The 20,398-nt window shown below is 42.5% G+C and overlaps 1 protein-coding gene across 2 annotated transcripts in view; it reads right to left on the bottom strand.

Moving 5' to 3' along the window:
* The window catches only part of CNTNAP5 (contactin associated protein like 5), a 789,622-nt gene extending 769,579 nt beyond the window's left edge, over positions 1 to 20,043 (bottom strand). For both annotated transcript variants that reach the window (XM_029934734.1, XM_029934735.1), the window contains exon 1: positions 19,903 to 20,043. In XM_029934734.1, coding sequence (XP_029790594.1) covers positions 19,903 to 19,984 — 82 coding nt within the window. In that variant the 5' untranslated portion in view covers positions 19,985 to 20,043. The remainder of the gene's footprint in view (positions 1 to 19,902) is intronic.
* Positions 20,044 to 20,398: the final 355 nt, after the last annotated feature.

The raw sequence follows: 20,398 nt of genomic DNA, 5'->3' as shown, positions 1-20,398 counted from the left end.
TTGAAGAAAAATAATGGATATCTCAACCATCTATCCTCTGAAGCAATGGAGAATGATTCAGGTTCAGTGATTTCTCAGTGGGGGGTAGCTGTTTTCAGGTGGATATTCAGAGACTTGCAAATTCTAGACATTAAGCTGTTCTTGTCTCCTTTTTTCTCTTTTATGAAGGATGGCAGGGGAGGGGAAGGAAAAGACAAAGGGACAGGTTCTGAATAAGTTTTTAAAATCTCCTTTCTTTTTGATAAAAATGTTCATCTGTATAAATCCCCACTTGTTTGCCACGTGGATATTTGGCCACTGGCAAAATTGTGAAACTCAAAGTTTCTTTCTTGCCTTTGTCTTTTAGATTTGATATGGCTGTCCCCCTTTGAGGGGGCTCCTTCTCACACAGCCCTGGGCCCCAAGGAGCTCACACCCATCCTGTCAGAAGCTGGGAAAGAACGTGCCACTCATGCACACTTAGATAAACTTCACAATTGCTGGCATCTAGGGCAAGACCTTCCCCTCCTCCCCTCCCTAAGGACATGCAGGGTAATGAGGCTCTCAAAATCTTTCTCTCTTCATCTTTTCTGGGTCACAGACGTGTTTTGGAAATCAGGTGAAATGTAAGCTCATCCAAGAAAAATGCACAGATGCACATAGAGACAGAGCAATCCGTCCACAATTTCAGGGGAGTCACAGCACCTTTTCAATGCAAAATATGAATCCTGAAGAGTGCTAATGCAGAGTCCATGCTGGACTTTCTGTGAGAAGGTTAGGATGGGTGGGGAGCTGGGGTGAGATATGGGCTTTCTGTCATATAATTTCTTTCCACTTTCTTCCCCAACACATAAAGCCATTAGTGGAGGTATGTTTAAGCCTGGTGTTCAAATTTAAAAAGTGAGTATTAATGTTATCATTACCCACACAGTGCCTTGTGATCAGTGGGTCATGGGAAATAAGACACACACAACTATAACATTGTTCTGTTGTAACACAATCTAATAACTGTCCTAAAGAGGAAAAAGGATTTAGAGAAAGAAGTTTTCTTTTTCTAATGTTGATTTAGTTTTGAGAGGAGACAACACAGGAGCAGAGAAGGGGCAGAGAGAAGGGGAGATAGAGGATCTTAAGCAGGCTCTGGGCTATTAGCGCTTATCCTGATGTGAGGCTTGAACCCACAAACTGTGAAATCATGACCTGTGCTGAAGTTGGACACTTAACCAACTGAGCCATCCAGGTGCCCTGAGAAAGAAATGTTCAACTGAAGATCAGGCTGAAAGGCTTAATGTATGCCCATAGAAATGGACTCAGGGAAATTCTTTACTAAGTTTTTTCCTGAGAAGTTCATAAGTCAGAGAAGAGTGAACCCTTAAACCTTGACTGGATACACATTTTGAAGCCGACACATGTTTGAAATCTTACATTTCATTTGAAAATTCCATGATATTTTATATCCTGCTCCAGAACATTTCTACTTTCTTAAATATTAAAATAACGTGAATTTCTTAACCTTTGAATAAAATTGGTTCTCTGGGAACCAATTAGTGTGTGTGTGTGTGTGTGTGTGTGTGTGTGTGTGTGTGATTGTGCGTCTTTCCTCATTATCATTGCTTCCTTCTGTGATGGCAATAGTGCTAAAGTTACAGTTGAAAAGCTTGGGTTCAGAGATGAGGTCACCCTGAATGATACGGGTCCCCAAACATGCTGTGATCATTTCACAGCATCCATCATCAGGACAGTAGAGGAGACAGGAACAACAATAAGACTTTATGAAAAATTTAGGCAAAAGTAAAATCACAGAGGGGGACCCTGACTAGGGACCAATACACGTATTGTCTCCATAAAGATGGCATCAGGAAGATAGAAAACCAGGCCGGTGGGACTCTCTCTTCCACTATCAAAGTAGCCATGGTTTAAATTCAGAAGTTGAATGTGTTTCTACACCAAAGCTAAAATCTGTTCCTAGTTTGGAATTGTACTCCAAAAATTTTCGGGAAACGAATGTGACTTTCTCCAGTCAATGAGAATGATATATTAACAAGCTGTTAGAATCTCAGCTCCAGGCAAGGGTCTAAAATTCTCTTCTCAGTGGAAGGAATATGGTGGTTAGCAAACATTAACAATTTGACTTAGCAGTCAATAATGGTAAATACTAATATTATAAACAGAGCCTATAATTCCTTACATTAAATTGCAATCAGACATATTCTGAATGCAAAGGAAAAATAAACGGAAGCCAATAAAAGGCAGTATATAATTAAGAGCTTAAAGATGTAATATATATTGTACAAGTTTTAAGGGTTCAGAGGAAAGTAATAGTAAGAGTGAAGACTTGAGAATAGAGGCCCAAGACTGGATCGTGGAGATTTCTAAAGATAGAGATAAGATGAAATTTCTACTTTACTCAATTTAGGAGAAACCAACAAGAAAAACTTTTGCAAGATATCCTTGAGCAGAGTGAAGAGAACCATTTATATCAACAGAGGACTAATTAAGTGAACACAGGAAAGAAGAGACACCAATGGCCTTTACATGACACGGCTATATGGTGCTTTCTAGCTTGATTCATTTTAAACTTAAAGCTTTATGTTGTTGTAAAACCTTTCTGAATCTCCCCTGTGACCCAGGCTTCCTTATAGCCACCACACTGTGACTCACACGGGTCAGTAACACAAGTCCAGAGGAATGATTTTGTTCTATTCTGGACATTATATTTTATTTATTTTTTAATTTTCTAATGTTTATTTATTTTGAGAGCATGAGCATGAACAAGGGAGGGGCAGAGAGAGACAGACGGAGGAGAGAATCCCAAGCAGCCTCTGCACTGTCAGCGCAGAGCCTGACGTAAAGCTTGAACTCACAAACTGGGAGATCATGACATGAGCTGACATCAAGAGTCAACCACTTAACAGCCTAAGCCGCCCAGGTGGCCTGTGGACATTATGTTTTAAATATAGCATTGACAAAGTAGAGTATGTACAAAATAGTGGAACATGATGGTAGGAAATGCAAGGAGGGGGAACCATGTTGTAGGAAAAATAAAAGAAGCCCAAGATAAATGGGGGTGCTACCCTTACGGCTTTGCAGAAAAATCATGATGTAGAGGGAGGACACTTGGTGTGAGATGCCCCAGTGAGCAGAGCTAAGAGCAGTGGTTTGGTGGGGTATGGATGCAGGCTTGGGCACGATGGGAGAAAGGATGCCCTATGAATTTTATTTCTGTGGAGGAAAGTGAGCTATCCTGTGAAATCATACTTCTATGCTTATAAGATGCAGGATGGAGCATCTGGGTGGCTCAGTCACTTACGTGTCCAGCTCTAGATTTTAGCTCACGTCATGATCTCATGGTTCATAAGATCAAGTGCTGCATCCGGCTCTGTGTTGACAGTGCACAGCCTGCTTGGGATTTTCTCTCTTCCTCTCTCTCTGCCCCTCCTCCAGTCATTCTCTCTCCTTCCCTCCTTCCCTCCCTCTCTCTCTCCCTCTCCCTCTCTCTCTCTCTCTCTCCCCCCCTCTCTAAAAATAAATAAATAAACTTTAAAAAGGTAGGATGGAGTTGCCAACTGTCTGGAAGCCTTTTAGGGAATGTGGAGACACTGGTTATACAGGTTATGGCTGGATTACATAACTCCAAAGGTCTCTTTGCCAATTTCTGACTTTTATAACCTGCCTTTTTCAAAAAGCAGAGTTCCAGTAGAGGCCAAGGCCAATCACCCCATTTCCATTGAGAAGACAAATTAAACGCTGTATTTCTGCTTTAATTGCTTTTAAAAATTGAAGATTGGATTGGAGCAGATAAGCAATCAAAGCCAGGATCCTTATCTAACTAATCTATGAGTTGTTAGACGAGGTAGAAAAATGTCATCTGAAGAGATGGTTCATTGCCTTTCCTGAATGTCAGGAAGCACTATCATACACCACTTTGACACCCTTGGTTTCTTCCCAGAACTTCCCAAATATATATGTATGCTAGAGCTAAAGCTATAAAAAGAAAGAAAAAAGAGACAAGTGATTAGAAAATGCTTTGCTATGAAACAGATTTTCATTAGTGCATATGGGAGCACCCTGGCACTCTCACTGAGGAGGCATGACCAGAGGATTTTCAAGACAAGACTGAATGCTGAACCACAAGGTAACTAGAAAAACTGGAAACTGGTGTGAAATTTACCTTGCAATTCCCAGTCCAGGATGTATCCCCTTGGTCCCTCTTCACACTGGGCCTATTTCGCCCTGCTATCCTTCCTGTGTCTAGTCTACCAGGACAGTATAGCCAGACCATTATTGCTCCAAAAGACATAACTATCAGTATCTCAAAACTCTGTGTGTGCAGCTTCTCCAAAGAAATTCCTTCTCTCATTTGTTATTCACGATATAGGGAAGATATCACCACCCTTCCTTGGGAAAAACATGGAATGAGCAGCCAGTCAGTAAGTGGCAAAATCAGGACCAGAATATTTCTTCTTCTATTCTAAGGCTCTTGCCACAGGACTAGATGTTAGAAGAAAGGTTTAGGGTGTGTGTGTTGTTTCGTCAGTGAACACATGATATTCCATAACTAACAGATCTCACCAGAATGTCTCAGACTTTGGCTACTATGATATTTTGGACAAGATACGTGTCTGCTTCTCTGTTGGGGGGTGCATATCTGTGCATGGCTGCATGCTTACTAATACCCTTGGCTCCCCTATCCACAAGATGCAGTAGGCAAGCCTCCAGAGGCGACAACTGAACATATCTCCAGACATTGACAAATTTCCCTGAGGCAAAATCACTTCCGGTTGAGAACTCCTGATCTAATACTACCAGATGGATTTTTTTTAAAGAGGAGCACAAACTAAATTAATTGCCACCGAGCACACATGTGTCTTGTACAGACGTGTATGCACAAGCACATGTAAACAATGACAAAGAAACCTCCCAATGCCTTTGGCTTCTTCTAGGAATTGAGTCTTTCTAGAACAGCAAAAGCAGAGTTGCCGTCTTGGCTTTGGTTTCTAATCTGGAATGAGAATTAGAAGGTGTGTAAAATGAGAGTTTCATTGGCCATTGAGTGAGGTGTTTGTATTTCCCCATACACAAAATGACATCATTTTCCCAATGAAGCCACAAAACACTTAGCAATAGGAACCCAACAAGTCCAATTGAAATATCCAATAAAAATGATATTTGTACAGAAAACCTAGGAATCTTTATCCCAAACAATGTATCAACAAGGGTGAGAACATCAATAGAGTTATATATTCTCTCCTTAAATTGATTTTGCTTCACTTGCTCTGATGTTTCTTGGATTAACTTTACTAATGAATTTTCACAGTGGTTTATTCCCTTGACTACTAAGCTACAGTCGGTGTGCTTAATTATGATATTCTTTTCTAAGTCCAAATCTTTTATCAGGCCATTAACAGCTGGAGAAGATGTGCTGATATGACAGCTAAACGAATCCACCTGGCTTATAAAGAACAAAATCAGGAATGCAACATGTGTGAATGCTTGTACAGAAAAGCATATGCACATTCCATGCCTATATGACAGCACACAGTACCCACCACAATTACATTCTCATTTACATGTCTTACCAGTTCTTTTTAAGCCAGAACATTATTCAGTGTGTGTTGGGGGGGGGGGGGAGACACTAAAACTGTGATGACAAGAACAGCAGGAAATATTTCTATTGCAGACTATTTATTTATTTATTTATTTATTTATGGGGGTGCACAAGTGAATGAGGGGCAGAGACAGAGACAGAGAAAGAGAGAGAGAATTCCACAAGGGGCAGAGAGAGATAGAGGGGAAAGGGAAAGAGACAGAAGCAGGGCTCGCCCAAAGTGGGTCTCGTGTTCACCAAAAGAGGGGTTGAACCTCACCTGATGTGGGACTCAAAACTCCCCAACCATGAGATCATGAGCTAAGCTGATGCTTAAATGACTGAGCCACCCAGGCATCCCTCAGACTCAAATTCTGGAGAGAATTTCAACCTGGTTTGAGACACTGAACAGTGCAAAAACATGTGGTGCTAACTGCTGTTAATAATGAAGCAAGCACTTTACACACACATAGGCTTACACAGACACACATATCACATCTCCAAAGCACATGGTGTGCCCTAGGTTATTTCAAGACAAAAACTCAATACCTTACAACCAAAGGAACCACTTTGTAATCGTATGTCTCTTCCTGGATTCTTCATTTAATTAGATCGTTGTTGAAGGAGCTTGGTGTTTCTCAGGTAACAGCGTCTTGGCCTACATAAATTCCAAGGCTAAGGTACTCATTAATCCCATGTATACTTATCCATATGCTCAGGAAGCATTATCTCCCAATTATGTTACTGAAATGTCAGCCTGGATATATTTGAAGATCCGCATTCTGTCCATTAGGTAAAAGAACATGTGAAAGAACTATTAAAAAAATAACCACATCAAACTAGAATGCAAAGGATGCTTACTACATGCCGCCCTGACACAGAAGAGCCACGGAGGGACATGTCTGCCCCCTCTCCCTAGCATCTATTCACCTTCCTGGCAAAACATATTTGATTTCAGAAAATAAATAGATATTAATTTCCATCTAAATGCTCCTTTCAATTCATTATCTGCAGAAGTAAGTATTCACAAAGGTGACACCCAAGTCAATATTGACCTTGGGGGATAATAAGTTTTGACATTTGCCAGAATAAGCAGTTTGCATAGAGTATATACACCTGTAAAACTCTACCTGGCATATTGACGATGAAAGAAAACGAATAATAACTCAGATATATATGTGTAGGCATATATATTATCTTAAATTATTCATTATATTAAATTCTATTAAGAATGCAGAGCAAGAGCATTTGGAGTTCACCAGGCGGTTTATTTTCCTAAGCAAGTACAGTGTAGGTCTAGATGCAGTGTGGCCTCCTGATGCACGGCACTGTAAGCAAACACACGAGCCTGGGGTTACACTTCACAGTCCAACCTGAAGCAGAAACTGAGGCTGAGGGGCACCTGGGTGGCTCAGTCAGTTAAGCATCCAGCTTCGGCTCAGGTCATGATTTCATGGTTCGTGGGTTTGATTCCCACATCCGATTTTGTGCTGACAGCTAGCTCAGAGCCTGGTGCCTGCTTCGGATTCTGTATCTCTTTCTCTCTGACCCTCCTCTGCTCGTACTGTCTCTCTCTGTGTCTCAAAAATAAATAAAAAACATTTTAAAAAATTAAATAAATATATAAATAAATAAAACAAAGCTGAATCCAGACATGCAACATTTTTATTTAATGTGTGTACTTTTACCACTTCTAGCCACATTAATCAACGTTAGGGAGCACATTAAGAGGGCCTCCCTGAAAGAGGCTGAAGGTCCATTTTTCTCACACAAGTGAAGAGGCAGAGGTATGAGATCACTGTGAACAGAGCGCCAGCACTCAAGGGTTCTCTTCTATACTGTCCAGGCTTGCTGTCTGCACTTGGGTTTCACAGAAGCTGTCTCTGCTTTAATTCAATCTGTCAAGTGGGTCTTTTGCTAGTCACTGTATGCTAACATGAAATCCCTTTTTTTAAGAAGATCCAAAGGGAATACCTGGGGTGGAGGTAGATAAGTCAAAGGCCTTTACAAGATAATATTTCTTTAAAGTAAGAAGAGCTACTGACTATATTAACTAAGGGGATCAAAACGAAGAGACACATCCTGGATAAGCTACAATCTTTTACATTCTGTAAATGCAAATAAGATTTTCTTGTCTTGAGACTTCTATAAAATTGCATCAGGACAAAAATAGATTTTCACAGGGTTAACAATAGGCATCTGGACAGAGATAATATTTAAATTAGTCAATAACCTTTGGGCGCCTGTGTGGCTCAGTGGGTTAAATATCCGACGTTGGCTCAGGTCATGATCTCACGGTTCATGAGTTCGAGCCCCACATCTGGCTCTCTGCTGTCAACAGAGAGCCTGCTTTAGATTCTGTGTGTGTGTGTGTGTGTGTGTGTGTGTCTTTCTCTCTCTCAAAAATAAATAAAACAAATATTTAAAAGATTAAAAATTAATAACCTTAACAGCAATCATCGACTGCTGTAAACAGATGCAGATGGCGAGCACCAGCATGGCCTTGCTGCTGGCACAAAAGCCAAATGTTGACCACCATTCTTCAAAACTTTCCTATGCCTGATCATTTTTGCATAAAATTGTAGACTCAGAGATTTCTGCAATTAAGCCTAAGTTTTTACAGGGTCCTTCCACAAAGACTCAGGAAGAGAAGAGTAGATTGAGCAGTGGAAATCTATCCATCCTCTCCCTATTTCCCCCAAAACAGCAATCTTTGGAATTTCCTTTACATACAGAGATTCGACGTAGGATTTCATTTTGGAAGGCAAAATTTCTGCTCTTGAAATGAGTTTTGTATATTTAAGGTCTTATTCTTTGAAACACCAATTCTTCCTGAAAGCTAGAATATAGCGCCTATTGCCTCAGTGTAAGCCACTTGAGGGTTCTCTTCCTGATCTTTCCTGGCAACAGTCACTGATAGAGGAGGAGAGGCAAGACTGTGAGGGACTGGCCATCAAACGAGCCACTTAGCCTCTCTAAACCCAAGCAAGAAGGTCCACGGAGACAAGAAAATAGCTGAAAAAGGGAACAAAGGAGACACACAAAGACAGACCTCACAACTGAGCCAAGCAATAGCCCAGATGGAAGGGAGAGCACTGGAGAGCTGGGGAGTAAAGGAGAAAATTGTCTGGCCTGGCTTTCCAGCAGGCTGTGATCAAAGGAGGTTCACACACGGGCCGGTCCTCCTCTATCAAGCAGACGCGACAAGGACAGCAGGGTAGGGGCTCATCACTGCACCCAGTCTATGGCGAAGAATAATGGTACTGGGTATGTACTTATTACACCCAGGCTCCCATCTACACCCACTGGATGAAAGGACGTTCTTGGTTGTGTGTGCGATGAACCCTAGAGCACAAACAGGACACATCTGAAGGCCATCCAATTTTTGCCTTATTTGAACTTGTGACCTGAGTAATCACAAATACATTTTTTCTTATCAGCACAGAACTTCAAAGACAGAGACCAACCAACAAGAACAATCAAAACCCCAGAACATCCATCTAACAAATTCTAGGAGCAGGGCAGTAGGATCCTGATGAAAAAGAAATACTGCACTTACTGAGGAAGTTCTCAAAGGAGTTTGAAACTGGAACAAACATACTAACAGTAGGTGCCGATCATGGAATCCACTGGGTGATAGAGCTGGTGGTGATAGGCAGGGAACCTGGCCACAGACAGTCGATGGCATAAGTAATACAATCAACTTGTACAAATGGTTATAAGTACAGGAACTGTTTGCCACCGGGACTTCTAGATGCAGGGAAAGGACTGCCTGTAAGGTTAGGAAAAGGTGACCTGCACCACCCCAGGAGGAATCTCTAGGTCTAGCCTGACAAGGATTTTCTCACGCTGGATCAGAAAAAAGGCTGCAAATCTGCAAATCTGAACATCAACTCAAGTTCAAGGATGGCTCAGCCTTGGCATTGGGTTCAAGGAAACATTCACAAGTAGAGTGAAAACAAGTACAGACTTTGCAGTCAGGGAAACATTGGGTATAATCCCAGTGTGACCACCTCCTAGCTCTTTGATCTTGGGTAAATAATCTGACCATCCGAGCCAGCGCATTCTCACTCTACAATGGAGGAGACAATGACTGTCCCCTAGAACTGTGGGGAGGAATAGGAAACCTCATCAGGTACCACACTTCACACTAGAAACCCTGCCAACCAAGAAACACATGACTTAACTTTATCTCTAATCTCCAGTGTTCTCCGGTTCCAATCTGCTGGTTTCATTTCTTTTGATTGTGTCAAAAGGTTCCTGATTGTTGTAGCATGAGAGGCATTAATCTCTCTTTTAATATCCTGGTGAGCTCAGCCTGTCTCCAATCAGAAAGAATCTGCCCTTGTTGACCCCAATCCTGTAACCTGGCAGAGCTCATTCACTCAAGAGTAAACCTCATGCATGTGGTAGCACATGGCCAGGTGACTGCCGGGGGTGCAGGGCGGGCCTGGGGAGCTCTGCAGACTTCTTGCCCACAGCCCCTCCAAACGGCTCCATTTCCATTCACTTAGTAGGCTTGTGGCTTTCCTTTCCTCCTGTGAATGGATAAGCTCTTCTCACCTCTCATTATTGATTAATCATAATGTGTAGCTCACAGACCAGTCGAAGTGGATGGCAAATGAAGCTGCTTTTGCTCCAAATGAGAGGGGAGACAGGCAAGTCATTCACCATCACACAGAAGCCCTGGAAGGCACACATGGGGAGAAAGAGCCAAAACGCTCAGGCCTGTGCCTCTGGGCACATGTGGCCCTCTGCCATGGGTTAAGTGAATCAACTTTGCTCATCCATTTTTAATGGGAGATCTTGGGAAAGTACATTTTATCGTAATATAAATATGGCTATCATGCAGAATAGAATGCAAATGTGCCTGACAGCTTAAGACAAAAATTCACTAAATTACATGCTTTAGTGGCTACTTGAGGCAGACTCAAGAATCTCCTGGGTTTTCAGGCACTCTTTCTTTTTTTTTTTTCTCCTGATAAGCAGCACTTTAGTGGGAAAGTTTGAAAAGTGTTAGCATTGACTACAAAACATAAAAACGAGTCATTTAGTAAATGTTGATGGACACATGGCAGGGTGAAGAAAGAGAGGCAGAGATAGAGAGGGAGCAGAGAAAAAAAAGAGAAGAGGAGTGGAAGAACATAAGGAAGGATGGAAGGGATGGGACAAGGGAAGAAAAAAGGAAGGGGCTTTAGGAAGCAGGTGGGTTGGGGCCAAGGGGAAGAAACACTGAAGACAAGGGAGCAGAGACAAGAGATCTAGGAACAGGCAAGGCTGTTTAATAAACTAATCAGGAACAGGGTGGAGGCCACAGCACCACAGCCTTGTTCTGAAGAGATACTGCTATGTTTTGTTGTTATTGTTGTTGTGGCTACGTGGTCAGCAATCCTTACCCCCATCCACGGACAGTCAGTGAACCAAAGGCTTTAGGAATGCATACAGAAATGAATGCACAGGAGGCGTTTCATAAATATGTTTCAAATGAGTGAATGAATGAATGAATGAACTATTCACTTGAAAATGGAAGAAGCATTTATTTTTCACCAATCATCATACCAGCACCTGATCTTTCACTTAACCTTAACGAGAGCATGTCTATTGACCTACCCTATGCAGGATCCTATGCACGCATCCAGTGCGTGGGAGGAACTTTCTCCTGACTTCCTGCCTGAGCCTCCTACAGACAGAGGGCTTTGGACACTAGGGATACATAACACACACTCCTGCCCTGGTTTACCAGTTTTTCTCAAGGTCCAATCAAGGTCACTTCCTCCATAATGCTGACACTATCTGTAAAGGCCTGCTCACTTTTCTGGAAAGCCTGTGCTCTTCAATTTTCTAGATGAACCTCCCCAGTCCACTCTCCCAGGAGGTTCTCTGTGAGCTTTTCAGTGAGCAGGTTCTCTGGCCAAGGCCCCGAAGCTGTGGTCATGCCCCAAAGGAGATCGGAATCAAGTGAGGAATCCCAACAGTCGTGTTTTGGTCAGTTGGAGACCGAATCTACCCACAGTCCCCTTGACATTGGAGTTAACATAAGAATGAGTTTCTATTTGACTCACCAATCACTCAGCTGTCTGCTCACGCAAATGAAGGGAGAGTGAGCCCTTCTACCTTTGCTTGAGAAAGGAAACGTCTTTGCCCTGATCTGTATTATAACTGATTCTGAGAGAATCCATGTTGAGGTTCATACATAATTATAATAACAGGCTTACCTATTAATTCCCACATCATGTCATTTTGTAGAGAGTAATTCATGTTACCCTCATACTAACTCCACAAGGTCCATGTTATTATCTGTAGGAAATATTCGCCGAGTGAGAATTAAATCAACCCAGAACTGTGTGACATACACCCCGCCCAACCTCCCTCACTGCCTCCCCATTGCGCACCTGCTTGGAATAGGGAGGGTTCTGGGCAAAATCAGAAAGTTGGGAACACTTGTCTTAGACACCCTGGACATTCCCTTTCTTTGCCCTTCCCCCACTCAGAACATCCTCTTCTTCTCCTTCAGATACCCAATACCATCTCTTCTATTAACTTTTCTTCAGGAAAAGTCTATTCTTCCCCATTGAGTATTGTTCAGCATAGATATACATCTCTATATTTTCTTTCCCAGGGAGCTTTGTGTCTTAAGGATTATTTCTATGCATTGAAAGGCTTTCTCCTGTATTGACAGATTCAAGGCACTGATGGAGTTGGCGGACAAACTGTCTGGGGACAGATGGGTAGGGGGGTGTTGGTATCAAGTGGGCTTTCCCAAGTGCCCTGTGGGAGGCCGATCCCTGTCAGGCCTGACCTTAGAATAGGCCTTGATGGGAGGTTTCACATTTTGTGACTGTGCCCACGTAGTTTATAACAAGGAAATGCTAGAATATAACAGATTTTTTATCTCTGCCCCCCCCACCTCACATCTTAACACAACCATGAGCTCAGGGAAAAGCCAATCGTAATATCAAAAATACATGGCCACATGACAGAGAGGAGTGGGAAAGAGAGGAAGGGAAAGTTAGAGGGAGGGAGAGAGGGAAGGGGTAAGGGGGTGGAGGGGGAGAGAAGTGAGCACGTATATTCAGCAAACAGTGGCCCAGACAAACACCTACCAGCATCTGTGTGTTAGGCAAATTCCTTTAGACTGCTATTTGCCTTGGATTGGCTTCCAAGGGTATTTCTGTTCCAAAGGTGGATAGTTAAAAATAATATACATCATGAGCGTGTTTTGGCATTTCCCTTTCGTTTTTTCCCTATCTTCAACATTACTGTTGTCATCCTTTAAAACTCAATCAATTCAGCTGATCCAGTGAACAGATGGCATTAATCAACCCCCAAGAATATGCACAAAAGCAGTTAGAAATGTAGAGACATGGAATTTATGCCAGCAAATCAATTACCAATGATAGCAAATCCAGGTGGCGCACTCAACTTCCCTTTGTTTCTCTTCCCAAAGAGCAGTCACAGATCATAGCAATGATCTCTGGTGTACCCTCCCCCATCAGAAGGGGATCAAGAACAGAAACACGGAGGTTTAATTACACATTCCTTAATGACTAGGCCTCACTCTGCTGACAAAAACCAGTGTAATTTACAGACTACAAGATGCATCAAGATGATGGATACAGACAGCATGTGCTATATCGTGTCATGCAAATATGAAATATACTGCTCTGAGAATATGGTCGTTTGGTATTCCCAGAGAAGAACTTCATTTCAGAGAACAGAGTACCTTTTCCAGCATCTATAGCTCTCATTTGTCAAAAACAATGGAAGCAGTTATAGAATACATTTTAACCACAAATCTGTGCCTTCTGTGAGTTTACTAGTTCACATATCCCTATGTTTTCAATGGGCTTCGCCATTGCTCTCTTTCTGGTTCTTTGTGACCTCTGCAGATTCTGAAAAGTCCTTCTTTAGGCTCTTATTATCACCTGAGTTACTGCGATAATCTGCTAACTAGTTCTCTTCTGCTAGTGTTGGCCCCGTCCAGGCTATCCTTCATATGGTGATTTTCTTTCAAAACAAATATCTGATTCTGTATCATCTAACATATACAAAATCTTTCAATGAAGCTCACAGCTCGAAGAGCAAAGATGAGTTTCCCTCCCTGCTTACCAATTTCTCAATTTCTTTTTCTCTCCATATGCCTATAAGCTCCTGCAATTGGTCACCAAAATAAGCGTCACTCTTAAGCCTCACACAAAAAGCCTGTGATAACCTTTCCCGCCCCCCCACTCCATTTCCCCAGTGAGTAAAGTCTGACTGTTGAAGTCTTAACTTCCAACTCTCTTTGCTCCAAGAGCCTGCCTTGACACCCCAGACAGTTTGAAATGCTCCTTTTGTGTCTCACATTACACCTTGTGCTTATCTTTGCGATAACATTTATCACTTTGACGTGATTAAAGATTTATTTGTCTGGCTGCCCATGTTCAAAGTTCCTTGAGATCATAGACTGTATCTTCTTATTCATCTTTCTTTCTCCTGTTTCTAGAAAAACCTGAGTTTAGGAAGAGAGCTTTCTGTTGGGACACATTTCTTCAATAAGTTTTTCAAACGAGTGACACATATGAACTATTAACACTTGAAGCTTCATCCAACCACAGCCTCAAGAGGTAACATTGGAGGCTCAGGATAATTTTATTGAGGTAATGTGGTCAGTTTGCAAAAAAATAAAATCTTTCCAGTAACTTACTACTAAAACCCTGTTAAGTAGCATTCAAATTTTTCCTTTTTATTCTGAACCCAGGGCTATGAAGAAAGATTTTTATAGCTATATATTTGTGTATTTTCAGCCTATATAGGGAATGTTCATTAAAATTGCAAAAGCAAGTTAATAAAATTAGCTCAAACTCGGTACTGAAGTCAGATCTCCTTACCATTTCCAAAACAATAATAAGTTATACTTGCCAGTTAAAAACACAAGCCAAATACATTTTAAAAGATGTTAGCAACAGAACCATAGAAGAATTTTTGTTTAAAATCTTCGTTGGAAATCACTTGCTGATTCTCTCATCCATTCTTTCGGCCAATGTTTTAGTAATTGAATATAGACATTCAAATGAAATGTGATAATTGGGGAACTGTGCACCTATGTGGAGAGATAAGGAGTATTAGAAGTGTTGTGGAAATACAGTAAGTCATACATAGGGGCACCTGACCCAGTACAGGGAAAGTGTGTGTGTGGTGTGTGTGTGTGTGTGTGTGTGTGTGTGTGTGTGAGTGTGTGTGGTTACAAGTCTTCTTCAAGACTATGCTGTTTCTCTGTCCTGTTTGTTATTGAAACTTTAAAAAAAGACTAAAGCATCTGGTGCTCTTCCAGATATGAGGCCTCTTATCTTTGACCATTGTGATGTTTTTGGTATCTGGCATCCAATCTAGATTCCAATTTCCGTCCTTCCTTCCTTCCTTGCTTGCTCTCTCTCTCTCTTTTTCTCCTTTTTTTTGTAAGGTATAACTCAGGAGTTGGCTCCAGTGGAAATTGCTCCCTCCCTGCCCTTTGCTGTGGACAGAGCTACAGAGACTAACTGAACCACAGAGATCCGAAGGCAATATGCCAGCTCACACACGGCCCCCACCTGAATGCATGGGCATGAATCTTGCAGCGTCTGATCTTTGGAGACAGACACAGGTCCGAATTTGGATTTTTTTTCATTGCTTAGCTTTATGGTCCTGGGGAAATTATTAACTTCTGTTAACCTTAAATTTACTCTTCTGTAAGTAACCTGGACTTAATCAAGTCTACCTGGCTATGCTTTCTTGCCTAATTATGCGGACACAGCAGATGGAGTGAGAGATACAAAGTGCACAGTAGTTAGTAAGAATTAAAACCTATTATGTTTTTATTCTAAATATAATTGCTTAACAATTTTGAGTAAGACCATCACAGATGCATCCAAATGGCATGATCAGTAGGCACCATCAGTTGTTAAAGACAAAAATACATCAGGACTAGATAGGATCTTAATAATCATTTGGTACAACTCCTTCAATTAATACACCAAGATCATTAGGATAAGTCAGTAACCTCTACAAGGACACCTGCCGGAGAGTGTCAGAGATTTGATGAATGAAGACAGCTTCCTTTATGTATGATAAATGCTATTATTGGCTCCAATGAGTACACAATCTTCAGGACAAAGTCCTATTGAGTGAACGATGACTCAGTTATGATTGTGGTAACTAGACCCTCTCCCCATCTTCCGAACTGGCAAGGATAATTAGCTTCATATAGTCTAGCCATATTTCAGCAGAGTTCTGGCAAAGAAGTGAAAGGGCTTTGGACCACCAGTGAAAGCTTTTAGGAACATTTCAAAGGATATCACGTTGCTTTGTTTTGTAACAAAGGGGCACTGAGAAGTAAAGCAATGTAGGAAAGGAAAAGGGTCCTACTAAAGAAAGAAAAAGCAATTGGGAAGAGCTGGAATGAAAAAGAAAGAAAACTTCAATTTAGAGGATATTTATTTGAATGACAATAGAGGCTGGGGTGAGGTTATTCTAATGGAAACCAATTTCCTCCTAATACCATGGTGTGAGCATTGCTTTTTTAGTTTTTCATTTATATTTTCCAATTGTAAGAATATGAATCCGGTTTGGAGATGGGGGCTATCAGGGTTGAAGGGAAAGAGAGTTCACATGGATTATTAAAGATCCACCAGTTCAACCATGGGGAAATCTTTAGGATTCTTCCAAATGACCATTGTAGTGTTTCCTTCACTTCTACTGACTGTAAGTGCCACTGAAACATACCGCAAACACTTTCCTCCTGAAAAAAGTCAGCCTGACTTTATTTATAATTTTACCTATTGATTGGGCTTGTGCGTCAACTTCAGACAACTCAAAGTATATTGCATCTCTTTATTTAAAGATGTTTATGAATATGATTGACATCCTTGTATATCCTTTAGATGAAGTTCTGTCTGTGATGAATGGCATCATCATAGAATAAAGAGCTTCTTATTTCTTTCGAAAGGCTGTTATCTCCTTGAACCTGGCATGTAGTACCAACAGGTAGGATTCTTGGGGATCATTCAAAGTGACTTACTGGGTCAAAATTAAGGCTGCTACAGTCACATGACATCTGATGATTGTTAAAAATAAAATGAAGGGTGACCCTGTGCATTGCTCTTAACTTCTGAATGCAAGTTCTATTATTATAATAGTCTTTCAACATACCTAATATTTGAAGAATCTTCTCAGCAAAATATCAAGCTGCTGTTCGTTTGGGAGAAGAAACACATCTCAATAGCTTTAATATCTAAGCTCGCAAGCATGGGAAAGTTGCATAACTGGACAGGCGTTTGACCTGTTAGCTGTGGCATAACCAGGGCTAGAGCCAGGTCAGCATCTCAAACTCCTACTCTCACTTGAACACTATCAAGTCACATCGTTTCTTCATGTTGTCAAAGGAGTTGTTATTATATGTAAAATGGTTTTTCATTTAACGCTGGTCTATCATAGCTACATTCGAAATTAACTAATTCCCTCAGGGTAAACTCAAAGGAAATATTGTAGCTACTTCATATCCTGAAAATCTGGAATGGGGGAATTTCCAGAGTTTTTATTACTGGTTGGTAATTATGTTCTCTGCACAGATTCATAATATCTATTCGGTAGCTGGCCTTCTAACCTGACTTTATTTTAATTTTGTTTAATTAGAAACTTATAAGACCTGTAATGGGGCAGGCATTCATTTCTCTCTTACAGATAAATGCCCACATTTTGGTCAGATTATGAGAAAATTAAACATACACACACGCACCCACGGGTGCTCATTCTACAAACAACAATAGTAATAGCAACAAATTATTATTATTGTAATGTAAACAATTCAAAGTTGTTTTTATTTGAACAAAGTTCATAGGCATTCTTAGGTACTATGAAGCATCTGGGTAAATAATCCATTTGTGGGGCTACTGTTATGAATGACAGAACATATTCTTTCAAAATATAAAAAAAATCTTGAAAAAACTCTCCAAATAACCTATATACTTATACAAATTGACCACTAGGAAGGAGATTTATCCTCCTCAGTATATGCATATAATTGCTAACGGATTGTAGATAGATAGTAAATGAAAACGTATATTTAACGGTTAAAGTGTGTGGACAGCTGAAGTCTGGAAGAATTGTGGAAGGTTAATGTTTTTTCCTTAGACGCTGTGCAACACAACTTCTGAAGACCACCAAGGTGTACAGAGTTGATAGGCAAATTTCTGCTGCCAGTCTATTGAATGAATGTATTTTGTTCGGCATAATAAAAAACATGTATCATTCTTTAAGAACACTGAACCCCAAACATTTAGCAAGCAATGTGCCCTCAGTTGAAATGTTGATTGGAAATAGGGAAATTAAACTGTCACTTGATGAAATACTAAAGCTCATTATCACAAAGTTTCATTTTCAATCTTAAGAATTAGCTTTATTGCTACATCAGTAAGCACGAGCCTTAAATCCATGCCATTCAGGTTTCATGAGCATTATGATAACATATTAACCATAATTCAATTAATTTACCGAAAATGGCATTCTGCAACTTATTGTTTTCCCTTGCTCTTAAGAAAAGGTGCCACATAAGGAAGCCCAAACCACGTTCCCATAGAGTATGTTCTACCTCTTTCACCCTTATTCCTCACCCCACCTTTGTGAATCTTCAAAATATTCACTATTTCCAGAGAGGTAAATGTGCTAAAGGAAAAAGAGCTATTTCACTGCTATACCTTTGCATCATTAGGACAATACTGACCTCTAGTGTTTTAGGAGGCAGGCTGGCTAACACATCACCATGCCTAACTTCCTCCAACTAAACCACTTAGATGTTTTTCTAAAGAACCTTGGGAACAATTTAACTTGAAAGAGGAAAAAGGAAAAGGAAGAGGAGGAAGAGGGGAGGAGGGGGAGGAGAGAAGGAGAACGGAGGAGAAGAAGAGAAACCTCAGATTCTAACCGATTTCTCCCTATTCTCTGAAATGATTTCTACACCAAGTCCTTCTGGCTCCCCGCGTTAGAGAGCGAGGCTGACCTCTTTAGCACTCCTTTAGAATGCAAACTTCCACAAAGTCTTTATACGGCATATACCACTAGCTATGGATTCTGAATCTCCAAAACTTCCAATCACAGATAGAAGAAACTCTGGCTCCGCTTTGGACCATTTTCAGTAAACCACGTTTGTCTAATTGTCCTCCCTTGAGGTGCAGTGTTGGATCTCTTACTCAAGGTCCTCTCGGACCCAGGAGGGTGAGGAGTGATGTAGAGGACTCGCAAGTACTAAGTAGTCTTCCCATCGCCTTTCTCTAAGAGCTATGTTATGTTCCAAGGTGGTTAAGCATTTCTGAGGTTCCTGGCCGGGTTAGCAGACAGGGGAGCAAGCCCAGAAGCTCAAGGAACCTTGATAAACCGTCTTTGGAAACAACACAGATGGCTTAATTGCGTTCTTTCTCATTTAGGAGTTCCCAAGCTGCAAAAAACTTCCCTCTCTCTGCCTAGAGAGGCAGCTGAGCAATTGAGCTTGAACCTCTGATGGCTCTAGCGATGTATTCAACTTCAACGAACTAGGTTCTTTAAATACATAGTGCAGGTGGCGGATCCCCAGGTGTCCAGCCTTCCTGCCTATTAAATTAAATGCCCTGCACTTGCTGAGGTTAGAGCTTGGACGACAGAGTGTACACTTAGTGCATACTCATTATGGGTTCTTAGGCACAAAGATTTGGGGGGTGGAGTGTGCATCAAAGCTCTTCCTTCTGTAACAGGGCAGCCATTGATCTTGTGGTTTTGACTACACTGGGCCACGACTCTTAGGCCAAACTCCCGATCCTGTTAAACCTATGCCTCTCGGTCGCGAGATACCCCAACCGAAGCCTTCCGCCTAGGGGAGAGCCGAAAGCCGAGTCTCATGAGGCACTGGGCAGACTGCAAATCCCAGGCAGCGGCATCCAGAGACCAGCCTCTGTCCCTGAGCGCGGTGGCAGGGAGCACCTCTACCTTCGGGAGCACCCAGCCCTCCGCGCAGACGATCAGAGCCCGGGGCCCTTCTCCGGGAAGGCTCTGCCTGAGACCAAGCAGGCGTCGAGCGCGGAGCTGGTTGGCGGCTACAGGAAAACACCCTTCCCTGCTCCCCGGAACTTTGCGATTCGGGAGGGAAGGGTAGGCGATCCGGCGGGGCTGGCTCCTCGGAGCTCTGCTAACTTTTGGGATGGTTGGAGCGATGGAACCAGACCAATCAGCACCTCCCCCCGTTCCCTGGGCTCGGAGCAGGCACAATTGAACACGCGTTGGACACTTGAGTGTCTTTCTCCAACGCCAGCGTCCCTCGCCTCGCCTACCCGCTCCCGGCTCCTGGTACTCACAATTTGTCGCCGTTAATCCCACATGCCACAAGCCGGAGAGCAGCAAAGTGAAAACGCTGGTCAGCTGCGGTACAGAATCCATTTCCCCAAGGAAGCGGTCCCTCCCAGGCGGATCCCAAATTCGCAGGCGCCGGCCGCCGCGGCTGCTGCTGCTGCTTCTCGGTCTCTCTCTCCTCCCTCGTCCTCTCTCCTCCGCACCGCCCGGCCCCCTCCCTCCCCCCCGAGGAGATGCACTCGCAGCTTCACTCCATCCCGCGTCCAGGCGCTCCACCGAAAGCCCACGGGGTCTGCCTCCGAGCTGCGGCTGGAGCTCCGGTCCCTGCACCTGCCGCTCGCCGTGCGCGCCCCCCTCGCCCGCCTCGCCCGCCTCTCCCTCTGCTCCCCCTCCTTGAAGGTGCCTGAGCCCGCAGCCACCCCGGGCGGGGAGCCGCCGCTGCACCTCCGCCACCGGCGCTGGAATCCGCACCCCGGCCCGCGCCCCTTATAGGAGCGGGGC

Source organism: Suricata suricatta, chromosome 3 (assembly GCF_006229205.1).
Source record: "Suricata suricatta isolate VVHF042 chromosome 3, meerkat_22Aug2017_6uvM2_HiC, whole genome shotgun sequence".
NCBI classification, from domain to species: Eukaryota; Metazoa; Chordata; class Mammalia; order Carnivora; family Herpestidae; genus Suricata; species Suricata suricatta.
The sequence above is the reverse complement of the archived record's forward strand: the minus strand, read 5'-3'. Positions and strand labels throughout refer to the sequence as shown.